Genomic DNA, 23,331 nt, shown 5'->3' with positions numbered 1-23,331 from the left:
CTTTCCCCTCCGCTCAGGCAGCCAATTGACTTCACTCAGTAAAGCACCAGCTTTACTGCTCAAGCCCTAAGCTCAACCCTGCACTAAGGTTTCCTCCAGCACGATTGCCAGGCACATTGGGCTTCCACATCGTCCGTCCGCCCAGCACTAACAGCGTGGCCATCAGTAGTACAAAGCACGTTATGGGTTGCAATGAATGTGGGAAGGTTGCTATGTTTTTGTGTAGGTCATAAGTCTGGCCCTTTGAGATTAGATGTAAGAGGATGTTGCCATATTACTTATAGAACTAGGAGGGGAAATGGTCTGCATTTCTAAACCCAGCTTTAATAACAGCCATCTAGTCACTTGACTGCTCTGCCTGCATTTCCCATCTGTACTAAGGGGGATAATAGCTACCCTCGTGGAGGTGCTGACTCAGGCACGTTAATGTTTGTCAATCATTTTGAAGATGAGAAGTCCCAAGTATTGTAATCAGCTTCATTCCTGCCCCACCACTACCCGGGGGAATAGTTCTTCTACATGCTAGCAGGCCCATTGAAGTCAACGGGTGACATTCTGCTAATCTAAAGTAATTCAAAAGACTTCAGTGGAACTCCTCAGGCTTTAGGAACCAAGATCAGGATATGATTCATTTTGATTACTTAGGACTACTTGCCTGAGTAAAGATTGCAAGATTGGTCCATTATTATTCCCGGTAGTAGTAGGAGGCCAATTCTGCACCATTCAAACAGGCCAGCAAAGATCTCAACTAGTTCATTACGCAAGGCTACTGGCACATAGTTACCATTTGCCATCGTCAAGGTCCAGATTTTGATGCCTTTATTCATGGTGAGTAGTCTTATTGGAATCAGTGGGTCTCCTTGAAGAGCAAGGCACTACTCAACAAGAGTAAAAGGTGGCAGAGTTTAGACTTACCTTACCTACAGTTTTCATTTACTGTTTAAAGCGGTAGAAGTAGAGCTTCAGTAAGAGGCAGGATACGTACTTTTAATGAAAGGTTATTTGGGGTTAAAGTTCTTTTGTATAATAATCTGATTTTGATTTCTATCAGTAAATAAGCAAGGGCGTAGCTACCTGAAGAGCTGACACCACCACGCTTGGTTAGGTTCTACTCTCTTCTTCTCATTGGCAGGCTGTCCAAGGCACTGGACTGGCATTTATAGTGTATTCGGAAGCAATAAAAAACATGGAGGTCTCTCAGCTGTATTCAGTGCTGTACTTTATTATGCTGCTGATGCTGGGCATAGGCAGTATGCTGGGGAACACTGCAGCTATCCTCACCCCTTTGACAGACAGCAAATTTCTGTCCACCCATTTATCTAAAGAGGTGATCTCAGGTAAGTTCACTACCACATAATAAAACAGATCGACAGTGGGTAGGAATTCAGGCTGCATAAGGAGTGAACACACTCAAGAGGGATTTGGAAGCCCCCATCCTGGAAGGTTCTGCGTGCACTCTACTCCCACTGACTTCAAGGGAAGTGAAGGGTACTCAGCCCCTTGCAGGCTCAGGTCCTAAGGGGAGTTGACTGATTACAGTGGGAGTTCTGAGTGAGTAAGGCCTGCCCCACCCCCACAGCCTATCAATTGCATGAGGAATGTCACGTGAGGCCTGGTCTCCAGCCTCCAAAATGCAGTTCTTTCACAACAACCGCAGACGCTAGTGTCATGATTTTCATTCATCAAAATAGTGCTTAAAAAAAAAGTCAAACATGATACGAATAAGGAAAAACAAAACAATGTTACAAGTACACAGTGAATACTTTTTGAAAATCTCAGCAGGAAGCACTTGTGTATCTCTTGTACTGTAAGACAACATGCAGATACTTTGCTATTGGTTTCACAGAATATATTTAAACATAAACTTCAATCAGTGGTGGCACTTCTCAGGGAAGATCGCCTGCCTCAGTTTATGTTTGCTGTGAGACCCAAGATAGAAAAACTCCCTAGGACGAACCATTATTCTCCAGAATACACGGCCCAGAGTATTTTATTGCTTTTAAGAAACAGACATTGCAGAGATCACGTCTTCATATTTACAAGGACTTCTGACACAAATATCCTGTCAACTGATCAGTCAGATTAGTATTTAATGATATGTGAGCATCAAAAAGTTTGCATATGCATCCCAATGTCTCCCTATTTACAGGAACTTCTTTGATCTTGAAATCAGATCACAAATGTATAGTATCTTAGTACATCTGCCTCTGACCAAAAGGAGGAGAAACTCCTATCAAAAAATAGCTAGCTAAATTTTTTGAACCTCAAAACATTTGCATTAGTTCCTATATTACACCACCTGTATAATTTTAACTATAAATAATCCACCATTATCAGCAGTCAGAGTTCCACAGTCATTTCATTCACATAGCCTGCCAAAACTATTTTTGTTCTTATGACACAGAACAAAGGCCATTAGGTGGGAGGGTGCATGTGTGATTAAACAAATAATCAGGGATGCTTCTTCTATAGCTATTTACAAGAAATCATAGCCAATAGCTTTGTGCTCATAACCAAACCAGCAATAACAGTGCATGAGCAGGGTCATAAGAAAATATTTTGCAAGGAAATATTTTTTAGCTTCTTCATACTGTCTTTGCGTAACATCAGTCATGCCACACCTTTACTATTCATCAGGTCAAATAAAAAGAAAAATCACAATACCCTCCAGCTTCACAGGGATGCTGTGAATCTTAGTTCATTGACATTTGCAAAGTGCTTTGAGATCTTCACAAGAAGGAGGTATGCAAATGCAAAGGCACCTCACATTTGGTGCTGAGTGCAGAAATATTAAGATACTGCCTTTAAAATTAAATGCAACTTGGGAAGCAGGCAAGAGGAAATTGAGTTAATTTCACCTTTCTCCAACCCCTCCAGTTAGTGCCATCAGAGAACATCCCAGATGCTGATTGCAACTCTCTGTGCTTTTTCAAGGCTTCCCTGCTAATTTATATAGGAAAGTGCTACATGAAGCAACAATTCTTCACATGTGGGGAAAATGGTCTTTAATGCTTTATAATGCAAGCGACCTACACTTAACAACTGTAGCACAGGCCTCACCCACATCGATGCTCTAGCCTGGGTATATATATAGCATAAATCATTGTAGTATGTAGACATTGCTCATTTTCTTGGTTCCCCTAAGACTACCAATTACCCCTAAAAACAGGTTAAAACCCAATGTCTTTTATTTAATGCAAAGCCTCCGACACCTGCCCTAGTAACATTTCCCTTTTCGATGAGGCTAAAATAACCGGTTTTATTCCTACAGGTATTGTGTGTTTCATCAACTGCATTGTTGGCCTGGTGTTCACCATGGAGGCTGGAAACTATTGGTTTGACATATTCAATGACTATGCAGCTACCCTCTCTCTGCTGCTAATTGTTCTGGTGGAGACGATCGCTGTTTGTTACATCTATGGGCTAAGGAGGTAAGAGTTTAAAACCTCCTCCCTTACTGCTGTATCTGTGCCATCGGAGGGATATGGTGCAGGCAGGACACACTGAGGAAAGCACTTAGGCCAGGACAGCAGCTGCCGGGGGGGGGGGGGGGGGAATCTTTCATCAGCTTTGAGGACTGAGCTGTTCTTTCAGCCTGGGCAGGCAAAAGGGAATGATACTCAGAGGTAGGTGGGGTGGCACCTCCCTGGCAACATCCTTTAGTTCCTTCACAAGCCTCCCCAGGGAGGGTACCGGGGTCAGGATTCATCCCTGGGAAAGGGATGGGTTAGAGCTGGAGTGACCCCTGGAGTTGTGCTGCCCCAAGCACGTGCTTGGTTTGCTGGTGCCTAGAGCTAGTCCTGTCCCCTGCAACTCTGACCCCACATCACTCCCCACAGAAGTTTAAAGCTGACTGAGCCACAATGGCAGGAGCCAGTAGGGCTGCACAGCGCCCCATCACACTTCCCTGGTCTCCACCCATCTGCCGGCTTTGGGGGTCAAATAACTCATCCCAGGCACAAACCCCATCCCTGGACTAAAGCACTGATGCCATGGACATGATCAAGGGGAGCCTCTGACATTCCCACTTCCCCCACCCAGGTTTTTCCCACCCCGGGGACAAGCTGGCCCTAAGCCCCTGGTTTAGGTAACATGCTTTTTCCCTTTTAGCCTGCACCTATGTTTTCCTACAAAGGTCACTATTAAACTGTGCTTACCGGTCCTTCCCTGCTAACTCACCTAATTCTTGCTCTTAGCTCTAGTGCACATGCTGCATCCTTTGCCCAAACCCTTTCCCTACCCTCAGAACACTTGCACCCAGGACGGAGCAAGCAGCTCTCGTTACCTTAACCCACGGCAGAGTTTAAATAGGAAGGGGAGGGGGAAGTGAGAGTCAATTGGGTAACCCAGTTCCCCATCCCTAGCTAAGGTGACCGGATGTCTTAATTTTATAGGGAAAGTCCAGATAGTTGGGGTTTTTCTTACATAGGTGCCTATTATCCCCCACCCTCTGTCCCGATTTTTCACACTTGCTCTCTGGTCACCCTATCCCCAGCCAATGGAAAAACAGCTTCCTTCATGCTCTCGCATCCTGAGTTCTGGGCACTGTGCTACCTGGCAGGTGTTCCGTGCAAAGTGATGTCCCATCCCCCACACACATTGATTAAACTGTTCCTACCCACTATTCCCAGTCAGACTCATCCATTTAGAGGTAAAAACAATCTTGGTGTTTAAGGGTCTTGCAACTGCAATCCCTTCCCATGCACAGTCCCACTCAGGTCAGTAGCACTCCTCAGACTAGGCAGAGGAATGCTTGGTACTGCTTGCAAGAGCACCACGCAGGGCCAAGAAAATCTCATCACTACAAAGAAAAGCATTGTGATCTCATTTGTTGCAAAGCCCAAGCAGATGTGTTCTATAAGGGCAGAGGCCAGCAGGGCACAGGGGTGTACATGGACACCCCTGATATGTTAAGTTTATACTTGTTAGCTGAACAGTGAATTTAAAGTTTTTAAATCCTATTAAGTCATTAAAATATATAAACATATTTACTACAACCAGTCCATAGATGTATGTTACATCATTATACAAAACATGGGACCAAATATGTGACTCCTATTCTTAGTATTTCCCACATTTTCACAAGGGATCTTGAGATACTGCACAGTGCCAAAAACACACTTTCCCATAGGTTTTGTCCACATGGGTTACTTAAGCATGTCGGCCAGGGCCATAATCGGTCTCTTACCCACTAGGTAACTGAGCATCTTGCATTATTTGAACTAATATAGAAACTTTCTGCATTTGTTTAGGGTGGAGTTGTTTGGGTAAAAGCTAAAAAAATTGTAAATGATTCTACCTGCTTTTCTCTAGCTCTCATACCATGACCCAATGTTTTCCACTTAACTTCTGCTCAATACACACCTTTTGACCTTAGCAGATGCTCCTAGCGAGCCAAATTCCCTGCAGCTAGGTCTCTGAGCTCACATCCTGCCTAGCCACATAAACTTTTTCCTACTGAGCATTTTTTCCCCTCCTACAGGCAGATTTGGTCCTTTATAGTTGTAGAGCACACCTAGGTACATGATATTATTTGTACATATTTAGATAGGACTTAACAGGATTCACACATTAATCTCTAGGCCCTACGCATTAGAAATCCCTCACAAGCCTTTTTCCTTTGTATCTTTCAAAATACACCTTTTCCTAATGTAGCCAAGAAATAAAACGAGGGACTAAAAGAGGAAGGGACCTTGAAAAGTCAACAAGTCCAGGCCCCTGTACTGAGGCAGGACCAATGAAACAGTCCATCCCTGACAGGCATTTGTCAAACCACCCCTTAAAAACCCTCCAGTGATGGGAATTTCACAACCTCCCTTGGAGCTTAACTATCATTTACAGGTAGAAAGATTTTCCTAGTATCTAACCTACTAATGCAAAATCGAAATGGTAGTATAGTTGAACAAACTGTGCATTTTTTTTTTTTTTTAAACAGATTTGAAAAAGATCTTCTCCTAATGCTCGGACATAAGCCAAACTGGTATTGGAAAATTATGTGGGCTTTTGCCAGTCCTGTGCTAATTATAAGTTTGTTTATATTTTACCTCACTGACTACATCCGCACAGGAACACTGCAGTACCAAGCCTGGGATGCCACACAGGTATTTATTTTACTTATCACTTTGTTTTATCACCAGTCCCTTCTTGCCATCGGGACGTGGAGAGATCAGCATATTCAAGGCATGGGGGGAGCCTGCTCAAACTGCACCAGCTGAAAATTAACACAGCAGGTTTCAATCTGGAACTAATATGGGTCTTTAATTTTAATGGAAGGCAGAAGCAGCTACATTCCCTAACTCTCACACAAATAATAAAGCTTTCATCTAAGAGTTAGAATCACTTGTGATATTTTGAACAAACAAATTTATAAAAACAGCAGTGATACCACACCAAGTGATCAATTGTGAATAGGAAATGACATTTTCATGAGACCAAGAGGTTTTCAGTACTTCGAACAAAGCTCCCACATACCTAATTACACATACAATAGAATGAATCACAATCCAATCCATTCTCCCAAGTGGGCAGAATACATGTTTTATAAAAGTACTGTTTATCACAGAGAAAGAACAATTTGGATTTTCTTAAGTAAATATTAATTTAACAACATTCCAGGACATGTTCCCTTTGTTATTAAAAGGAAAGGGATCAAGTTTACAGTGTTTTCACGCCACTGCTAATTTGGGTATCTGAAAGGGTGAAAGGTTTCTGCTCTTGGCTGGAGAACCGCAGATTCCAATGCAGCAAGACTGAAAACATTTTGCAGAGACAGGGATCACAACTGTGCCATGTCAGGAAGAAATAATCCTGCTGAGAAAAGTTTCCAGTGACAAATTTAGCCTCAAAGTGAAAAGCTTACATAAGCACTAACATTTCTCACCATTTCATGTTAAACAGCTGTAACAAATATTTACCTGCACCAGCTATAGTAAGCTTTGTTGCTTGCTGCCAACTTCCAACTGGTGATAAGGGACAACACTTAGACAGCTCGTATACTGCAGTATCTCACACAATGCTAGCTGTAGGAGTTGTATCACAGCTGACAATCCCTTCAAGTGTTCAGAGAAATCCAGATGGTGCTGCTGAATGCAAGATGCAGGCCTCCATTCAGTTTCTCCTTTTAAGCACTAATTACATTATGGGAAAATAGTGGACGTATAGTAAAGCTCTGAATAGCTATACCGCAGCTTTGGGTTGTATTACATAATTTAGCTGGATTCCCAGCCCACCAAAGCTGAGAGCAGTCAGCTATAGTATGTCCAGCACTAAAGGCACACATACAGCACTCCTGAACAGCCTCCTTATTGATTAGTTCATGGAGTGTTGGTCACAGCTCTGTTCACTCACAAGAATGAGAGGACTATCCGCGACTATGAAGCCTCATACGGTGTGGTGAGGGGTCAGAGGGTCAAGGAGCACATTTAAAAGAGGGAGAATTAGCAGGATACAGTTGGAATTCAGATAATCCCATTGAGCATGGGAGAAAAAGAGAGTAGCTTTTAAATTGCTTTAGCTCCTCGATGCCACTAAACCTTGAATTCCACACATTTAGGCTTTTTACAGCGGCACTAACAGGAAAAGTGACACCTTGTACCTTTACTTTCTGACTGCTTGAGAGCGGAGTGCGTTAGAGATGTGCATAATCTGGGAAGGACTTATTCTGAACTCATGATTAAGACAGCATCTTTCTCCCCCTTAAAGAGACAGAAAGTGAGCCATACTAATATTGTATTTAGTATAGGCATACCTTACAATTAAAAAAAACCTTTCAATGAACTTAGTGTTCTTAAAAGGTGCGGATGGGAGTAATAACCACAGCACGTACAGACAGATAAGCACAGGTAGCAATGCTAGTTACCCCATCTACTAGGGTGTAGTCTAGGGATAAGGGTAATTGTTTCCATGACTGTTCAGGATGTGGCCTCTGTTCAGATTACTGAGGCAATGGCCTATCCTGGGAAGTATGAGAACTGACATGAAACCCTTCACTTATTTTGTGTAGCACACTCCACTAGTACCTTGCCTCAAGGTTGGCAGTTCAAATCCAGCCTAGGTCAGTAGTGACTAAAGCTCTATAGTCCATCTCTCTCCACCTGCCACAGCCAACATACAGGACAAAAATTAATCATGCAAATACAAAATGCTGTGGGATTCAACCCATTAGCATAACTTTTTATAACTGTTTTCATGATTCTTTATTTCTATTGTAACTTTTTGGTAAGAACAAGAAGAATATGTATTGTGCACAGCAAACTCTGGAACTAAAATGAGTGATGTCTCTTGAAGTGACAGTCCATACCAATCCTTGATATTTACATCAAGGTATACCGAACACCTCTACACACCAACATCTGCTTTACAACTTAAATTTATACACAGTTTTGCTAGAGAACAAAGTTAAGATCACTGCCAGCCATCCAAAATTAAAGATCCAACACTTTTAGGGTAGTAAAGGATCTCATTTCTTATAGTAAGTTACACAGAGGAGAGGGCTACAATTACTTCATGCTAATATTCTCTCTTATTTGCAGGGTCAACTGGTTACAAAAGATTATCCAAGTTATGCCCTAGCAGTTATTGGACTACTTGTGGCTGCATCCACAATGTGTATACCAATAGGCACATTAATAATTTTTATTATGAAGAGACTGAAGAAGAGAAATGTACCAATTCTTGAGTGAACATTCATAACTGGATTCATGAAAACTTTATCACCAGTTGCAATAACTGTGTGGATCTTGGAGACCACAGTAACCATTACTTGTAGCAACTATTCATAGATTTGCAGAACCTTGGTGATGTATTTACCATGAAGTGCTCTTGGCAGCTCCCACAGTGGTTCAAAAAGTTCTTCTGTGGCGGATGAAGCCTTAAGAGGGTCTCTAACTGATATACAAAGAACAGCAGCTCACAAAAAGCCATCTAGCACAAGTTACCAAGTATTATTGGCTAATGACAACTGATGTTAGGCTGTTATTTCTCACTGTGCAGTACTGCCTACTTAAAACAATGAGCATCAATTATATGAAAGCAAATTCTTTTGTATCTGAAGTACTGGAAATTACTCTTCAAAATAGTATGCATGTACATGAGTGATTTTCTTGAATTTTTTTATATATATATATAGTTTGACTTCTCAAGTTTTGTAATCTGAATGTGGCAGTCTTTTCTATTTGAGAGAAAAACCTAGGAAGATGGTCAATATTTCTTAAGAGCTGACGTAAAAGCAAAACAGCTTATGCAATTCTTATGTTTCCAATAGAAGTAAATATCAGGTTCCACTATGCAACTGTGTACAGTATCTGTTTTCCAGGGAGTTACTAGTAGATACATTTTACTGCTTAAAGATGTGCATCTGTGACATAGTTTCACAAACCACTCAACACAAAAGCCTCACACCATACAACTAACTTCAACAAAGTTCACACCCATGGATATGTATTTTGATTTTAATCTTATGATGCCACATTCCAATGTTTTATAGACCTGAACCACTTTTCCCTGTGAGAAAGTTTTTCTATAACAGAATGAACTCAAGATGTGTTACATTTTAAGTTTCAATTAGATAGTAGAATTGTACTTTTTTTTTGTTAAGAAAAACAGAAGAGGTCACCATGAAATGCAATGTTAAACAAAACACAACATTTAAGAAGTATAAATTCTCTAAATATACATTTTGGTTATGTGACCTTAATAGAACACAGTATGTGTCTTGCAAATGAAGAAGTGACGTTCATTTTGATTGAACAGTATTACAACATAACAAGTAGCTTACCTGGTCATAGAAGAGCAAGAGGTGAAATTATAGTATGTAGTAGGAAAAGAAATTATCTCGGCTGAATTGCATGAACAAAGGTAACATGGCATGCTTAGTCCGCAGTAATGCTCTACGGTTGCATACAATGAATACAAACCTCATTCAGGGCTTAACTGACAAAAAAAGAGACAACTTTTCCACATTTGTGTTTATTAAAAATCGACATTGTAAACAAAACCTGTACAAAAAATATCAGACTGCTTAGAATTTTGTAACATGTATCTGTGGCGTGAGAGAAGTTATCGCCTAGGTCCCCCTCTTCCTCTGCCACGGCCACGGCCTCTGCCCCGACCTCTGCCACGGCCTCTTCCTGCAACTGAGCAAGCAAACAAAACAAAGAACAAGTTAACTTTTACACATGAAAAGAGTTTATTTGAAATAAAGTGTATGCTGTATCAAGTGTAAAAGACATTGTATTTTATCATATAGGACTTGTAACTGGATACCAGACTGTGATAATGCTATCAAATTTCAGACACACCAAAGTTTTTGTTTTTCTATTTCAATTCCCTTGCACTTGATTTTTGCATTTTAAACAAAAACTACTGTACAATTTACACTTCTCTATCTACTCCACTTTCACTTCTGAAAACAAAGGCATATACTAGCTTTCTGAATAATATGAAAGCTTGACACAAGCCCCCCCTCCCCCTCCCCACACACTCTGAATAAAACCTAACGATTCAGGAATTGGGATTTAAATACACAAGATGCTACAATACTGTGGGCTTCACACCCTATCCATATAACTTATTATCTATGGCAAAATATATTATCAAAGCAACAGGCAAAGGTAGGTGTAAAATGTGTAAGTGTAGGGCCAGATTTTCCAAACTGCTCAACTTTCTTTTAGGCAACTAAAAAGTGGCTACATTTCCTCAAGAGCTGATCATTCAACAGCTCCCATTGTTTTCAATAAAAAATGTTGGGTGCTGAGCATTTTTCAATTTTTGGCCATCTCTTGCTGCAACAGTTTAGTTCAAGAAAAGTGGAAATCATCTAACTGATTTACTATATTGAATAGGAAAGAACATGCTAAGTGAGGTCCTATTCACACATTCATAACAAATTTACCTACTATGTTGGCATGTCTTTTTTCCTAATACATGCCTGACAGAACTACTGACCAAGCTGCTACAGATTTTATATCCCCCATTATGCAGGGACTTTCAAAAAAGGCCTATCCCATACAAAAGGCACTTGCCTCTTTTAAGCAATGGGAATTGGAAGCAATAAATATGCCTCAATCATATGGCTTTATGACATTCTATCAACAGGTATGGTGCAATTTTACCCAAAGGAGGCTGGGCATGACCCCATAACCATTTAGAGGTGTGTTCTAATAATGGTGCTTTGCATAGTTTGAGACGATAGACAGTATTGTGAAGATCTGGAAAAAAAATGGGTTTGTCTTCATAAAACATCAGCAAGGTGCATTATTATGGAGGATTAGCAAATTGAGATAATTTGCTCTAATTACATATTAAGGTCATACATTTTGGGGTTTCTGATTAACTGAGCTGGTTAATGAACAAGAAATTTTATGGAACTCATCTGTGTAATATTGTAAAAACCTGTTCACACTGTAGAGTAAAATATTTTGAAATACGTAACAGTGCACTTTTCTTCCTCCCCCCAATGTTTGTCAAAGTAAGTGGGAGGAAGGGGGAGAGGGAGGAAGGATTTCACAGTTGGCAGCAGAACCTCGCACAAACATGCAGCATGTATCCCCCAAGAGAACGTTAACTACTTCTTGGCAGATTAATTCCGTGTTCATTTACCAATAACTGAAAAATGTGAATAGTTATGCTGCACATAGATATTAACTGAAAACACCTGAATGCTTAGTTGCACAAGTAGTGAGGAATTCTGTAGGTAAGTTCCACAAACAACCTGAAATGGATATCACCAGCTTAAAAAGAAAGAGCTTTATTGAAATTTCTTTACCTATTTTTCTAAGGCCTTGTCTACACTGGCGCTGTAACTTGCTGCGCTCAAGGGTGTGAAAACGCCCCCCCCCCCCCCCTCAAGCACAGCGAGTACAGAGCTGTAAAGCGCCAGTGTAATCAGACCCTGCAGCGCTGCACATTCGCTTACAGCGCTACAAGCTATTCCCCTCGGAGAGGTGGAGTATATACAGTGCTGGCGGCGCGACTACACTTGCGCTTCACAGCGCTGTGAAGTCCCGAGTGTAGCCAAGGCCTCAGGTAATTAACAGAAAAATTCTAGACAAAACCATTCAGATCGCAACGAAGAAAAACATTTGAAAAAAAATAAGAATAAATGACAGTAGAAACAAAACTTGACAGAGGTACTCAGGAACAAGTGTATTAACCTGAAACTACGTTTACTCAATTTCAAAAAATGACTGAGATTTCCAATAACTTGAACTCTACCCACCATGTCACAGTCTCAATTTATTAAATCAGAAACAAACTAACATCTAGCTACCTCATTTGTTTCCAATACATGCCACAAGCCACCATCCAACACATACAACCCAAAGATCATTCTCTTGTTCACCTTCCCATATGGTACAACGTAACTAACAGCATGCCTCTTATCCTTCATGTACTGACCCAGAGAAGTAACCCATTCCTATTTCAATGTCCCACATAGTCAATAGATTATTCATAGAGGGTGGGGGAGTCACACAATGTTGTGGAGAGCCCTATCAATGTGCCTACACAGTCCAGACTCTGCAATCACCTTATTTATATAAATTACAGACCCCATACTCCATTACAGCTCACTTATCCTTTTTATACAATCCACATAATGTGTATAGGTCAGAGATCTCAGAGTACTACATTCACTAAACCAGGCTAGGATGTTATTTATTGAAGAGGAAAGAGGGGACCAACATTTCTGTAAAACATACCATGGTTCCATTCACAGAGTTTATTGTTTCCAACAGCAGTCAATGATTTTAAAAAGCAACAGAGGGTCCCTGTGGCACCTTTGAGACTAACAGAAGTATTGGGAGCATAAGCTTTCATGGGTAAGAACCTCACTTCTTCAGATGCAAGGGATTTTAAAGTTTCAAGTGAAGTTATCTTAAGCATATCCTTACTAGGTGGGTGAAGACATGGCACACAGGTAAAGTTGTTTATGAACCCCTAATTACAAGTTCTCTCTTTTTCTAGTTTTTCTTGTTACAACAAAGTTTTAATAGTGTGGCTTTAAATTAATAGTCCCCTATTTACAACTTTAATGCTATCTTAAAGATTTTTGTTTAGGAATTGTTTGTCTGAGGAAAAAATTAGAACACTCTTGTGTGAAAATATGATGTAGATGGCAGCTGGAGCCAGAACCCTACTTATCTGAAAACATCCCAGGTTTATCATGAAAGTTAAAATCTCCAGAGACTATATAGAAGCCAAAGGTTCATTTTTTCCCCTGTAGCACATGACTCCTCAGTTATCCACTCATCATAGTAAGAGAGGCCCCTCTGTACTAGCTCTCAGAGGTTAAGAAACAAAACCTGAAGTTAATAGTGCAAACAGAGATGTGGCACACAAACAGTAGTGAACTTCAAAAGCAAAATAAAAGGCATTTTGAAATTCTCTCAGAATTCACTGGTTTCATTTTTTCCTCAAACTTCAAAAAATGTCTTCTCTGGTAGGACACCATATACACAACTTCAGATTTATGTAGAATTTAAGAAGGGTGTCCAGGGTTAACCTTATACATTGAGTTTCACTATCATGACATCAAATCATCTACAAATGGCCAGTGCCCTCCAGCTAGAAGACAAGAAACCTCAAAACTTACTGCAGAAAAAAAATAAACAGCAAGCTATCAATCACAGAAAACTAAGATGTCCTAACCAGACATTTTTTAAGATTACTGCAGAGTCAATAAAAGTACTAATTTATGGAGGAAACAAACCACCCCTTTAGTAATCTGGAATAAAACAAAGGTGAAATCAGAAACCAACCTGCTTCCCTTTTCTTGGATTTGACTTTTGGTTCAACATCCACTAGCAAGGTATCCAGAGGTAAGCTGTCTGGCAGAATGAAGTATCGAATGTTATTTCCTCGAATACTCAATGTCTCCAACTGTACAGGCTCTCTGTTCTTCAGTGTCATTTTCACAGCTTTAAGATGCGTATTCATACTGACATCCACTCCTGAAACAAAACAGATGACAAATTTTAGGGAAGAGAGACTAAATGCATCAAAAAATTGGTTACTTTTACCATACTAGGTAATGCCATTTTCGAAAGGACATTGTTACTACACTTACATTTGAAAAGGAAGCGCACAATTAATAGCTATTTATGAAAAATTTTATTTAAATGACTTGTCCAAATGGTAAGTCTTGTTGAACCAGAAACAGAATCTAATTCACCTAGATAGCATTCAACTGCCTTAATCACAAGACCATTCTCTCTCTTCCTGTAGTTCCCCATCTTGTTCTCTAAATACCTTCCTCCCCTACAGCTAACGAGGCAATGATCGAACAGACTCATTCACTGCGCAACCCTGGTTTATTCACAGAGCATTGCTCATCCTGGCACTCAAGTTAGACATTGGTCCTGCAAGAAAAAAAGTGTATGATCACTTAATTAAAGACTGTATCGTTAAGGCTGCGAGTCTGCCATGGAGGTCACAGATTCCGTGACTGTCTGTGACCTCCATGACTTCTGCAGTGGCTGGTGCTGACTCAGGGGCTGCCTGACTCAGGCAGCCCTTGGGCCAACAGCAGTTTGGGTGTGTGGGAGGGGGTTCAAGGCCTGAGGGTATGGAGAGGCACTTACCTCAGGGTGGGAGGCTCCCCGGCTCACACTGGCATGGCCACTCTGCAGCTCCTAGGCGCCGGCAGCATCTCCGCACCGTGCACTGCCCATGCCCGCAGGCCCCGCCCCTGCAGCTCCCATTGGCCAGGAAACTGCAGCCAATGGGAACTATGGCAGCTGATGCTTGTGGTGGGAGCAGCGGAGCCTCTGCTCTGGCCCCTGCCTCCGAGGAGCTGCAGGGACATGGAGCGGGGCAGAAAGCCCCTGCCAGCCTCGCCAATACCTCCTCCCTCCAGAACCAGCAGGGGTCCCGGGCCACCCCCTAGACCGTCCCCCCACCCACCCCCAAAGCACCCGTGGCCCCCCACCCAAGTTTTAGTCAGGGTGGGTGTTTTTAGTAAAAGTCATGGACTGGTCACAGGCCTATGAATTTTTGTTTAGGGCCTGTAACCTGTCCATGACTTTTACTAAAAATACCCATGACTAAAACGTAGCCTTATGTATCACGATACATACAAGGAGGCAGAATTAATGGACAAACTTAATTCTGACATTTTCTAACTTATAAGTACCTGACTTTACAACCTTAACATTATTTTAACAAACTTTCTTTGTATTTAATTTCCTAGATTTTATTAAAAAGAAATAAAATCATTATGTGCATTTGTAACAACCAGCCTCCTCACCTATCACTTGTCATCAGTAGCGCTCTACCAAATTCATGGTCATGAAAAACACATCACGGACCATGAAATCTGGTCTCCCCCTGTGAAATCTGATCTTGTGTGCACTGTTTACCATATACTATACATATTTCACGAGGGAGACCAGTGTTTCTCAAACTGGGGGTCCTGACCCAAAAGGGAGTTGGGCAGGGGGGTAGGAGGGGTGTCACAAGGTTATTTTAGGGGGGTTGCAGTATTGCCACCCTTATTTCTGCACTGCCTTCAGAGCTGGATGGCTGGGGAGTGGCAGCTGTTGGCTGGGTGCCCAGGTCTGAAGGCAGCACCCCGCCAGCAGCAGGGCAGAAGTAAGGATGGCAATACCATACCATGCCACCCTTACTTCTACGCTCCAGCTGCCCAGTTCTGAAGGCAACAGCGTGGTGGCTGCTGAGGGCCCAGCTCTGAAGGCAGAGCTGGGATGCTGGCCAGCAGCTGCCTCTCTCCAGATGCCCAGCTTCGAAGGCAGCGCTGCCACCAGCAACAGCGCAGAAGTAAGGGCAACAGTACCGCAACCCCCTTACAATAACCTTGTGACACCCCCCCAACTCCTTTTTGGGTCAGGACCCTTACAATTACAACACAGTGAAATTTGAGTTTTAAATAGCAGAAATCATGAAAGTTATGATTTTTAAAACCCCAGGACCATGAAATTGACCAAAACGGACCGTGAATTTGGTAGGGCCCTAGTCATCAGTGATATATGAACCCTGGACCCTCAGCACAGCTCTCTAACACTTGAGTTAATGGACTAACTAAAAGGGCCGGCAGCAGCAGAAGGCTATAATCTTCTATGGACCAGCTACCAGAGGACAAACACCAGACTGAAACACTGGGTTACATATCCAGGAGTCACCACATTTTACAGACAGCACAGTCAAACACAGAAAGGGCAGCAGTGTGGCCACAGTGTTGGGTCTAGAGTTAGATGGGAAACTTTTCCAGCTCTGTGAAAATCTTTGAGATTTCAAAAAAAAAAAAAAAAAAACCGACACACACACACCCCCATTCTGCACTGGGACAAAACCAAGGCCTTTCCAAAGAAAGAGAGTTTTGCCTAAACTGATATGTCCCTGCAAAAAGTTTTTGTTTCAACAAACTGGAATTTTCTGATGAAAAACAGTTTCACTGAAAAATTCCCAACCAGCTCTACTTGGGTCTGCCATTTTAGCAGTCTGGATTACTTTCCCAGTTTGACAGCTCTGTGACATGCCAGGCCTTACTCAACAACAAAGGTTGTAAAGGGCACAGAATTAAGGTCTATAGAAATAGCAAACCAAGCATTCACAATCTTCTGGTTCCCAGGCTTATGTATCTCCTACGCAATTGGGATTTTAATAGTCGGAGAGAAGAGGCAGGAAAGTAGAGAAGTGGAAAAGAATCCAGTCTGCACGTATGCGATCTGGTTGTGTTATATACAGCATACTTCTGTGAGATGCCAGGGCAGTGTGTGCACTCAAGTAATAAACACTAATGAATTTGACAGCAGAAAAGATCTTCAAGGATTTATAACTACGAAAAATCATCATGGATTTTCATGGGCTGGCAAAAGGCACCTTGCAGATCCCAGGAACATGCCTCTGCCAAACTTCAATGTGTTGCTGCAATGAAGGTCAGTGTTAGGGCCCCATCAAAAAAAAGTCAGAAAAAATTAAAATAATGTTAGGCAAAAAAGCTGCTGCTTTGTGAAGGCTACGTGGCATGCCAAAGCTAATTATTTCTAATGTCATTCCAACGTGAAGTCTTAGTCTAATGTAGACCTATTAATTTTCAGGGTCAAATTTTGCAATATCCTACACATGTTCTCAAAATGCATGACAGGAACTCGGATTAATTTTTCTATTTCCGTTGATCATGCCAATTAAAATTAGTTGTACTCTTTACTGCTTCTGTAAAGAGCTCCTATCACAAAATTGAAGGCTGCAAATTATATTACTTCATTAATATTAAAAAAAAAAAATCACAAAAAACCCTCACTCTTTGGGGCCTTCTGGCCCATCAGGGCACTGCTGACCACACAAATAGGTCAGTGCCCCCAAGGAATAACAACTTTAAAAATGTATGCTGCACTTTATATATTTTCAGAATATTGTATAATAATTAATCCTCTCAAAACTGTGTGGTAGATAAGCATCTCCATTTTACACATAAAGAAGCGGTTTAAGCCCTTATCTACACAAATTAGCACCAGTTTACAAGGTGTGTTTTAAAACCACTGTACTGAAATAGGTGCAAGTTTGTCTAAAGAACAGACACTTATTTTGATTTAAGAGTGGCATATTTTAGCACCAGATTAAGCTAAATAGAAATAAGCTTCCCCACAAACCAACATGCACTGGTTTAACTAAGGCCTTGTCTACACTTAAGTTTAACCACTTTGACAATGCTGGCATAGTTAAAGCAAGAGTCCTACTGTAGATGAAGTTATACCTTTATAAACATGCTTACACTGGAATAGCTTACTGTGGTTCAACAAAACAAAATAAGCTATACAGGTATAACTGTCTACACTAGGGTTTTTACTGCCAGTTTAAAAAATATATATACACATCACACCCCTTACTGACAGCTGTACACAAACACCCACAGTAAAACTTGAGGGTAGACCAGACACACCTTTAGTTAAACCAGTGCAACTCTGTGTATAGACAAGGCCTAAAAGAGATTTCCCCTAAGCTACTTGGTGTGCCAATTATTACAATTCAGGAGTACCTGGCTCTCAGTATTATAATCTAACAGCCCAGAATCTCAACACAGAATATTAAACAATATTACAAAATTTGACCTTTTGCTCTCTGGTCTATTATTGCAACCAATTATGATCTATGAGTCTTCAAAGCACTTCCTGGTGGTCTATGAAGAACTGGCAGGTCAGAGTGATGGCCATGCTTCCAGGTGCTTCTACATGTACCTGGGCTCTTGAAAAGAGCTCAGCTGCCTGTAAATATAGACAACTGGCATCTCATTTTTACCTGCCTTTAGTAGGGGATGCCTCTAAAGGAGAAGAAACAGGAGTCACCACCTGGGTCTGGAGATGCTAGTTACTAGATGAAGAATGTCAATGGAAATGTAGAAGGGAAAAATGCAGTTGAGCAGCAAATTCAAGGCAGAAGGAACTAAGGGATTGAGAAGCACATGCAGGAAAAGAAGGCAGCAAAGAAACCTGCATGGGAAGGTCAGAGAGAACAACAGAACAGAAGGGTGAGAAAAAATAAACACAGTAAACCCCAGTGTGAGACAGGTGCTAGTCCTCAACACAGTATTTATTCAGATGTGGTCCATATTATTAAAACTCTGAGAACATCTCATACATTAGATTAGTTGCCTGTTGCTGGTCTTTAAATTAAAGATACATATAGTCTGAACATTCACCGCAAACAAATATCTGAGTAAGTAACAAACATCTGAACTGATGTTCCTAATGCTACTGCTTATGGGGTGATTTTAAACTTGGCACCAAGTATTTCACAAAATGCATCTCTTAAGGAAACTCATTTAGCTATCACAGTGGAGTCTCTTTAGAAGAGAACAGATTTTCCTTTCACTATCAATTCCTTCATTATTTTGGTTTAGTGTCCAACATCTTGAATATCATACCTGTGATTGTTCCATGCACCTGTGTTCCATTCTTCAGTTCAATGGTCACAGTCTCATGACTCAATTTCATTAGAAACCTGCAAAATAAAAGTGTAGTTGAAAAACAGAACTTCCATTCCAATATCACAATACATGAATAATCTTCAGAAAGTACCCAGGCCCTGCCATACATATTGCACAAAGTGTGAAGCAACCTCAAACCTCATAATATTCCAAAAATGTAATTTTGTATGGACTCTGAGGCTTTGCAACAACAAACGACAACAAAACAGTGAAAACCATACAAGAGAGCAGCACCCTTGCTAAGCAACCTGATTGGACACTGCTCCAAAGAATCCCCAAACATACCAAGTACAATTCTGCTACACCTTTATTTGGAAGCCAAGCATTATAAAACATTCATTAAGCAGCTGGTTTTTGCTGGTTACCTGTCACTTAGGACAAACTTTGCTTTTTAACAAAATAAATATAACAGCTACAGTCACTGCTATGGTGCAAATAGCCAAATACATTACTTGCATCATAGGGCTAGAAGGCACTGCAGGGGTCATCTAGTCTAACCCCTTGCCAAAATGCAAAAGTACCTAAACAGAAACAGGCTAGTTTATCCCAGAATTTGTTTAGTTAAAAATGGTTTTACAAAGCCGTCAATAGTAAAGGTATTTGTTAAATAACTCTTTTGCATTAAAAACAGTCATTATAGCCCAACCACCATTGCATTGTGCTAACATTTATGAACCTTAAAGTGAAAGTGGCAATACAACAAACTAACCTATTTTCATTTGTACAAGCTGAATGAAGTGCAAGAGGTAAAGTAAATTATTTTTCACTTTTGTTCAACAATTGTTTGAATTATTGTTTAACAAGGATAATTAGTGTTTTAAACACTGCTTTAAAGAGAGGCTATTGGGATTTTTACAAATCCACTGCCATACTTGCTTTTTTTTAAGTTAAATATGACAGATGGGAATGCCCTGACATAGCAGCACTTACAAGCACTGCATGAGTGCTCTTTGTACCTGGATTAGTTGAGGACAGGGAGCCCCTCTCTTGCTGAGTTTAGCAGCTCTGTCTGAGAAGGGAGCCAAATTTTTCCTTACTCGCCCAATCTCACAATTACCAGAGAATAAGCCTTCTGGCTAGTAAACAATCGTATAACTTGTTGAGGGCTGCTTTAAAATACGCGGGAAATCGTGACACCAGACTGGGTGATGGCATTTTCTTTTATCAATAACCGGATTCATGTTTGCTTGTGGGCTAAGGAAGAAAGCGGAAGTAGCGATGGAGTCACAACCAGCGAGCAAAGCTCAGAGACCAGCAAGAACTATCCAGCTACAAGTCTAAGGGGGGGGAGGGATAGCTCAGTGGTTTGAGCTTTGGCCTGCTAAACCCAGGGTTGTGAGTTCAATCCTTGAGGGGGCCACTTGGGAATCTGGGGCAAAATCAGTACTTGGTCCTGCTAGTGAAGGCAGGGGGCTGGACTTGATGACCTTTCAAGGTCCCTTCCAGTTCTAGGAGATGGGATATCTCCATTATTTTTTTTTTTTTTTTTTAACCCAGGCTCGCAACCCAAGTGCCACCAGCCAGCCGCTACCGCGGGGGTGGGAAAAGCCACGTGCGTGATGTTAAACGCCAGTTTCCTTAGGGGGATGCTTGGGATGTGGGGGTGGGGCGGGATCGGGGCGGGTGGGAACGGCCACCCCCGAGTCTCCGGCTCAGGTCGCGCCGGCTCGGCGAGAGCAGAGCCGATACCAGGCGGCACCTGCAGCGGGGAGGGGCGGGGGACATTGGTGCCCTGCTCATACCCGCCGTGGAACGCGGAGCCCGGGGCGACAGCGGCGCGAGACTAGGGGGACGGGCCGGGGGGGGTGAGGAGCGCGAGCAGCCGGAGCGGCACGAGACGGGGGAAGGCCCAGCGCGCGCCTTTCCCGCCGCTGCCCGCTAACCCCCAATCCGCCTCCATCCGGGCCCATCTCACCTCACGAGCTTCATGGCGGCGGAGCAGGGGCGTCAGGCCAACCGGCCGGGACCACAGAGCGGCAACCCCGGCAACGGGGAGAGGAAAAAAATTGAGCTCGGTGCGGAGGCCTCAGACCAGGCCGCTCCGGCGCTCGGTGAAAGAAACGGCGCTACTGAGCGACTCAATGGCCGGAAGTGACGCTTCTCGCACCCGGATATGAGTGGAAGAGGCGCGGTTTGAGCGTCCCCTGCCGAGCCGGGGGACGCAGCGCAGCGGGGAAGGGGGCGGGTTGGCGCCGCTTCCGGGCTGTGCTAGGAGCCGCGCCGGCGCAGTGGTGCCGGCCCCGCGTCATGCCCCTGCCCGGCCTCGGAGTGTGCTGGGGGTAGCAGTTCCGAGACGTAGTGGCCTGTAAGAAACTGCTAGTGTAATAAACTGCTCCCGAATGTAGCAAAGGCCTCTAATAATAATAATAATAATAAATGGAGATACCCTATCTCCTAGAACTGAAAGGGACCCTGAAAGGTCATTGAGTCAAGTCCAGTCCCTGCCTTCACTAGCAGGACCAAGTACTGATTTTGCCCCAGATCCCTAAGTGGCCCCCTGAAGGATTGAATTTACAACCCTGGGTTTAGTAGGCCAATGTTAGGGTTACCATACGTCCGGATTTTCCCGGACATGTCCGGCTTTTGGGGGCTCAAATCCCCGTCCGGGGGCTCAAATCCCCGTCCGGGGGGAAATCCCCAAAAGCCGGGCATGTCCGGGAAAATCGGGAGGGCTGGGTGGTGCTCGGCCGGGGCCGGCGGTGCGGGGCCGGGGGCATGGTGCCGGGCCGGGAACCAGGGGTGCAGTGCTGGGCCAGGCGCGGGGCCGGACGGGGAGCCGGGGGCGCGGTGCTGGGCCGGGGTCCGGGCTGGGAGCCGGTCAGCCGGGCCCGCGGGGAGCCCGGGGGTGTGCCGGGCCGCCGGGGGCCGGCAGTGCTGGGCGGGCCGGGGGTGGTCGGCCGGGGCCGGCACCCCAGGGCCCGAGCCGACCCAGGCTGGAGCCGCCGGGGGGCCAGCCTGGGCCGCGCCTCCTCCCCCCCACACCCCCCTTACCTGCTTCAGGCTTCCCGCGAATCAAATGTTCGCGGGAAGCAGGGGAGGGGGCGGAGACTTTGGGGAGGGGGCGGGGGTATGGGCGGGGCCGGGGGCCATGGAGTGTCCTCCAGTTGGAGGCACAGAATATGGTAACCCTAGCCAATGTTCCAACCACTCAAGCTAGCGCTCCCTCCCCCCGGTAGCAGTTTCATGCACTATAGTGTATGTGAAATTGCTACATGTAGAAATGTGCTACCTAGAGCAGTTATTTATACCTATAGACTGTAAGAAACAGCTTTGGTAAAAAGATGCCACTTCCCGCACAGGTCATGTTTTCTAGACCTTAATTTTTTTTGCTTCTATGGACTTTCTCCAATTTTTACTCCAGTTGAGCAGATATCTCAGTACAACTTCCTAGGAAGTCATTTCCCATTTTGTATACGTGCAGCTTATCATTCACAAACTTTGTAATTGTACCCTCTATGCCAGGGGTAGGCAACCTATGTCACACGTGCCGACTTCGGCACGCGAGCTGATTTTCAGTGGCACTCACACTGCCCAGGTTCTGGCCACTGGTCCGGGGGGTTCTGCATTTTAATTTAATTTTAAATGAAGCTTCTTAAACATTTTAAAAACCTTATTTACTTTACATATAACAATAGTTTACTTACATATTACAGACTTAAAGAAAGAGACCTTCTAAAAACATTAAAATGTATTACTGGCATCTGAAACCTTAAATTAGAGGAATAAATGAAGACTTGGCACACCACTTCTGAAAGGTTGCCGACTCCTGATATATACAGTATTGTAATTGCCTATTTTTTAACAATTGTGACAACATTTTCAAAATTGCAGGCTTAAGTTGTGCAAGAAAACATGAAGTTGGATGTAAAATAGCCAATTATGGGTACAATTTTATATTTTCCTAATGTTCTGCTTACAACTATATGTGCTATTACCATGGCCATTCTGCAGGCAACAAACACTCTGTAAAGGATTCATGCATCTTATGGGCACATTTTTTAAAATTTAGCTTGAGGTAGACATAAAAAAAACCTCTTCTTCACAAATCATTTTCCCACCTCTGCCTGTTTCATTATTACATATTTCTCCTCATCCATCAGAGTATATTTGGTATTCAGAAAGATGTTAAGATTAACTCTTCCTAATAACTTCTCATCATAACTGGGAAGCCTAAGAAAGTGAGGTGAAATGGGAAAAACACAGGGATTTCAGAAATGTAAAAACAAAATCTTACCCACTTAAAATTAGAGAGTCTTTACTAAAACATAAAAAGGATTTAGAAGTTCTGAACAATGCCAAACTGATGATTCTGGACAATGAAATCCTCTGTTTTTAGAAAGAACAGGTAGAGTGATCAAATTTACCTCCCTCTCAGGGGTGCAATACAGATA

General features: G+C 42.8%; 2 protein-coding genes across 2 annotated transcripts in view; one reads left to right on the top strand and one right to left on the bottom strand.

Annotated features, from left to right (window-relative positions):
• Positions 1–9,284, top strand: part of SLC6A20 (solute carrier family 6 member 20) — a 47,364-nt gene extending 38,080 nt beyond the window's left edge. Inside the window, exons 8-11 of the mRNA XM_054019640.1 lie at positions 1,133–1,337; positions 3,272–3,431; positions 5,936–6,101; positions 8,532–9,284. Coding sequence (XP_053875615.1) covers positions 1,133–1,337; positions 3,272–3,431; positions 5,936–6,101; positions 8,532–8,681 — 681 coding nt within the window. The 3' untranslated portion in view covers positions 8,682–9,284. The remainder of the gene's footprint in view (positions 1–1,132; positions 1,338–3,271; positions 3,432–5,935; positions 6,102–8,531) is intronic.
• A 666-nt stretch (positions 9,285–9,950) lies between these two features.
• SNRPD1 (small nuclear ribonucleoprotein D1 polypeptide) lies at positions 9,951–21,033 on the bottom strand. Its single transcript, XM_054019648.1, has 4 exons — positions 20,856–21,033; positions 18,878–18,954; positions 13,758–13,949; positions 9,951–10,133 (listed from the first exon to the last, which is right to left on the bottom strand). Exons 1-4 carry the CDS (start codon positions 20,867–20,869, stop codon positions 10,057–10,059), a joined length of 360 nt encoding a protein of 119 aa, XP_053875623.1. The 5' UTR covers positions 20,870–21,033; the 3' UTR covers positions 9,951–10,056.
• Positions 21,034–23,331: the final 2,298 nt, after the last annotated feature.

The sequence above is a fragment of the Malaclemys terrapin genome, chromosome 2 (genome assembly GCF_027887155.1).
Source record: "Malaclemys terrapin pileata isolate rMalTer1 chromosome 2, rMalTer1.hap1, whole genome shotgun sequence".
Taxonomy (NCBI): Eukaryota; Metazoa; Chordata; order Testudines; family Emydidae; genus Malaclemys; species Malaclemys terrapin.
Note: the sequence above shows the minus strand (reverse complement) of the source record. Positions and strands in the feature narration are given on the sequence as shown.

Coding starts and splice junctions, on each gene's coding strand:
- SNRPD1 (XM_054019648.1), bottom strand. Junction 13,950..18,877: donor GGTGCATGGAACAATCACAG/GTATGATATTCA, acceptor GTTTTGTTTCAG/GAGTGGATGTCAGTATGAAT. Junction 10,134..13,757: donor ATCCAAGAAAAGGGAAGCAG/GTTGGTTTCTGA, acceptor TTGCTTGCTCAG/TTGCAGGAAGAGGCCGTGGC.